Source organism: Otolemur garnettii, unplaced genomic scaffold, assembly GCF_000181295.1.
Source record: "Otolemur garnettii isolate 467f Iridium unplaced genomic scaffold, OtoGar3 scaffold00044, whole genome shotgun sequence".
NCBI lineage: Eukaryota > Metazoa > Chordata > Mammalia > Primates > Galagidae > Otolemur > Otolemur garnettii.
The window spans coordinates 7465282-7468139 of NW_003852439.1; the positions used below are offsets into that span (position 1 = coordinate 7465282).

At 59.0% G+C, this 2858-nt stretch overlaps 1 protein-coding gene across 1 annotated transcript in view; it reads right to left on the minus strand.

Annotated features, from left to right (window-relative positions):
• Positions 1-215: 215 nt before the first annotated feature.
• Positions 216-2858, minus strand: part of LOC100941977 (mastin-like) — a 19468-nt gene continuing 16825 nt past the window's right edge. Inside the window, exons 2-5 of the mRNA XM_012805685.2 lie at positions 1957-2137; positions 1501-1775; positions 537-700; positions 216-419 (exon numbers count right to left, since the gene is read on the minus strand). Of these exons, the coding sequence (XP_012661139.1) occupies positions 249-419; positions 537-700; positions 1501-1775; positions 1957-2137 (791 nt within the window). The 3' untranslated portion in view covers positions 216-248. The remainder of the gene's footprint in view (positions 420-536; positions 701-1500; positions 1776-1956; positions 2138-2858) is intronic.

Sequence of the window (2858 nt, forward strand, 5' to 3'; positions counted from 1 at the left end):
CACAAAACCTGAAGCAGTTTTCCCACACAGTTTAATGAAAAGTAATTATCTGGGATTTCTGGATTTTGTTTCCACTCTTGACACATCTCTGGAGGCCCCCTCCTCTCCTTGGCTCCCTAGCTGACGGACAGACAGAGCCTTGAGAAGCTCACAGGATGAGAAGAGGCAGAAAGGGAGGGTACAGCTGAGACTGGAGAGGGGCAGGAGGCCAGCAGGGATGACAGGGGACTCCCTCACCAGGAACCCATCTAGGATCCAGGGAACCGAGGGACGTACTCGCGGATCCAGGACATGTAGCTTGTCACACGGGCGTACACCCCAGGGAAGTCACGATGACCACACAAGATGCCCCAGCTCACTACCCCCACCTGGACCCAGGAGCAGTTCCACCTGCACACCAGGGGGCCCCCGGAGTCACCCTGTAGGGAGAGTGTCACTCAGCCATGCTTCCCATGTGCCCCATGACAATAGGGCACATGGGTCCCCGTTTTATGGTCTGTGAGGGGACAGTGGGACAGGGCAGGCTGGGCTCTCACCTGGCAGGAGTCCCTGTCCTCCCTCCCGGCACACAGCATGTCCTCTTTGATAATCTCCTCGGAGTCGGAGTCATTGAAGTAGCTCTTATACTGCTGGTTACATTCCTCATTCCCCACAATGGGGACAGCCACCTCCTGTAGTTTGAAGGGTGGGGGCAGTGGTGCTGGGGGGAGAACACAGGGCTGTCGTGGGTGGGGGGATCCCAATGTCCCCAACACAGAGGGAGCTGGGGGCTCCTACCGTGAGCCCTGACCCTAGGATCTGCCTAGGCAACCCTGTGATGGGTTTCCCCACACCCACTGTGGCTGGAATCTGGCCATCCATGGACCAAAGCCCCCCACTCACAAACCTTCCCACAAAATCTACTTCAGCAGCAGAGGAGTCCCGGGACCTTGCAGTAGTGTGAGTGGAAGGAGGGACGAGGGGGGCTGGATCTACACATGCACTGCCTGCCCGGGGCTGCCTCAGGCAAGTCCCAATTCCTGATGTCTATACCACAACCCTTCTATCCAAAACCTGGGAGCCACATTCACCTTGCCCACAGAGGGTTCCCAAAAGATAGGAGAGCAAATAATGTCCTGTAAAGACCCAGCCACTCCCACTCATCCCCACCAACCTCCCTGAGACCTACTCTGTCGACAATGTTACCCCAGCCGGTCACCCAGCAGGTCTTCCCTGAGTGGACCCTCAGGGAGGCAGGCAGCAGGGACACAGGGTACATGTGCTCAGACAGAGTCAAGAGGGTCCACATCCGCACCCCCCACCTCGTTTGTGGTCACTTGTCACTGTCACCTCAGGAAACCCATGCAGTGGCTGCTGGAAACCCTCACCTTGCCTACCACCTGCAGCTAGAGGGACCTTGCCAGATGCCCAGAGGAAGGAGTCCTGCTAAGCACTGCCAGGGACCCAGGTGGCTTCCCCAGACTTTTCTCCCTAACCCCACCAAGCCTCCCTGACACCTACTTCTATCCACAATGTCACCCCAGCCGGTCACCCAGCAGATCTTCCCTGAGCGAACCCTCAGGGAGGCAGGCGGCAGGGACACGGGGTACACGTGCTCCGAAAGCATCACAGGGGCCTCCAGCTCCAGCAGGGCCACGTCTGCACCCCCCGCAGCAGACAGGCTGTCATTGTACTGGGGATGGCGGATGATCTGAGCCACCTTCGTCAGCTGGTCATGGTCATAGAGTTTCAGCTGCCCAACTTGGACTCTAAAGGCACAAACCTCCAGCTCCTCCCTAGAAACAGGAGACCAGAGACCCTCAGAGAAGGAGTTGGGCCAGATGCCCCAAGCCCAGGATTCCTGAATCCTGAGGAGTGGCCCTCAGAAGTCCTACCTCACAGCCCTGGACCCTGCATACAGCCACACACCCCCTTTCCCACCCCCAACAGCCAAGAAGACGGGGCAGCCCCACTCACGGCTCAACACAGTGGGCAGCAGTCAGCACCCACTGCGGGTGCACAAGGGAGCCTCCACAGAAGTGCTCCCACAGGCCAGACTTCATGCTGTAGAACCTCAGGCTGACCTGCCAGGGGTACCTCCTGGCCATGACATCACAGCCCCCGACGATGTCCACCAATTCGCGGCCTGAGCCAGGGTCTGGGGAGTAAATTGAAGGGCCATCAGGGGACCAGTAAGCGTCTGCCTATTGCTCAGGAGCAGGTGAAACTACTGGCAAGTGGATGGCCCCCACACCACCCCAAAGAAGGGCTATGAGCCAGGGTAGGGTGGGGTCCTGGGGCAGCCAGGGATTCGAGTGGGGTAGACTTGCCTGGGGTCCTAGGCACAGAGGCTCCCAGGCAGGGGAGGACCAGGAGCAGCCACAGCATCTCAGGAGAAGCCTGGAGAGGACAACGAGGACCCCAATACCAGCTTTGGGGTATAGAGGCTGAGGCTCAGGGATTCGGCCACGATGCTGCAGCTCTTTCACTAGGGCCCTTTATCCTGCAGGCACAGGAAGTGGGCACAGGCCAGCTAGGCCTGTCTGGTTTCATGCCAAGTGGACCTCCCCCTTCTCTGGGGCTGGTGAGGATGGACTCAGCCTGAGGAAGCACAAACTCTGTATCCCTGTGAGGGCTGGGGCAGGGCAGGCCTGAGGCAGGTAGAGGGAGGTGCAGAAGGACACAGGCCTTGTACCATCCTCAAAAAACCTGTCCTGTGGCTCAGCGCCTATAGCTCAACCGGCTAAGGCGCCAGCCACGTACACCTAAGGTGGCAGGTTTGAATCCCCAGCCCGGACCTGCCAAACAACAATGACGGCTGCAACCAAAAAATAGCCGGGCGTTGTGGCGGGCGCCTGTGGTCCCAGCTACTTGGGAGG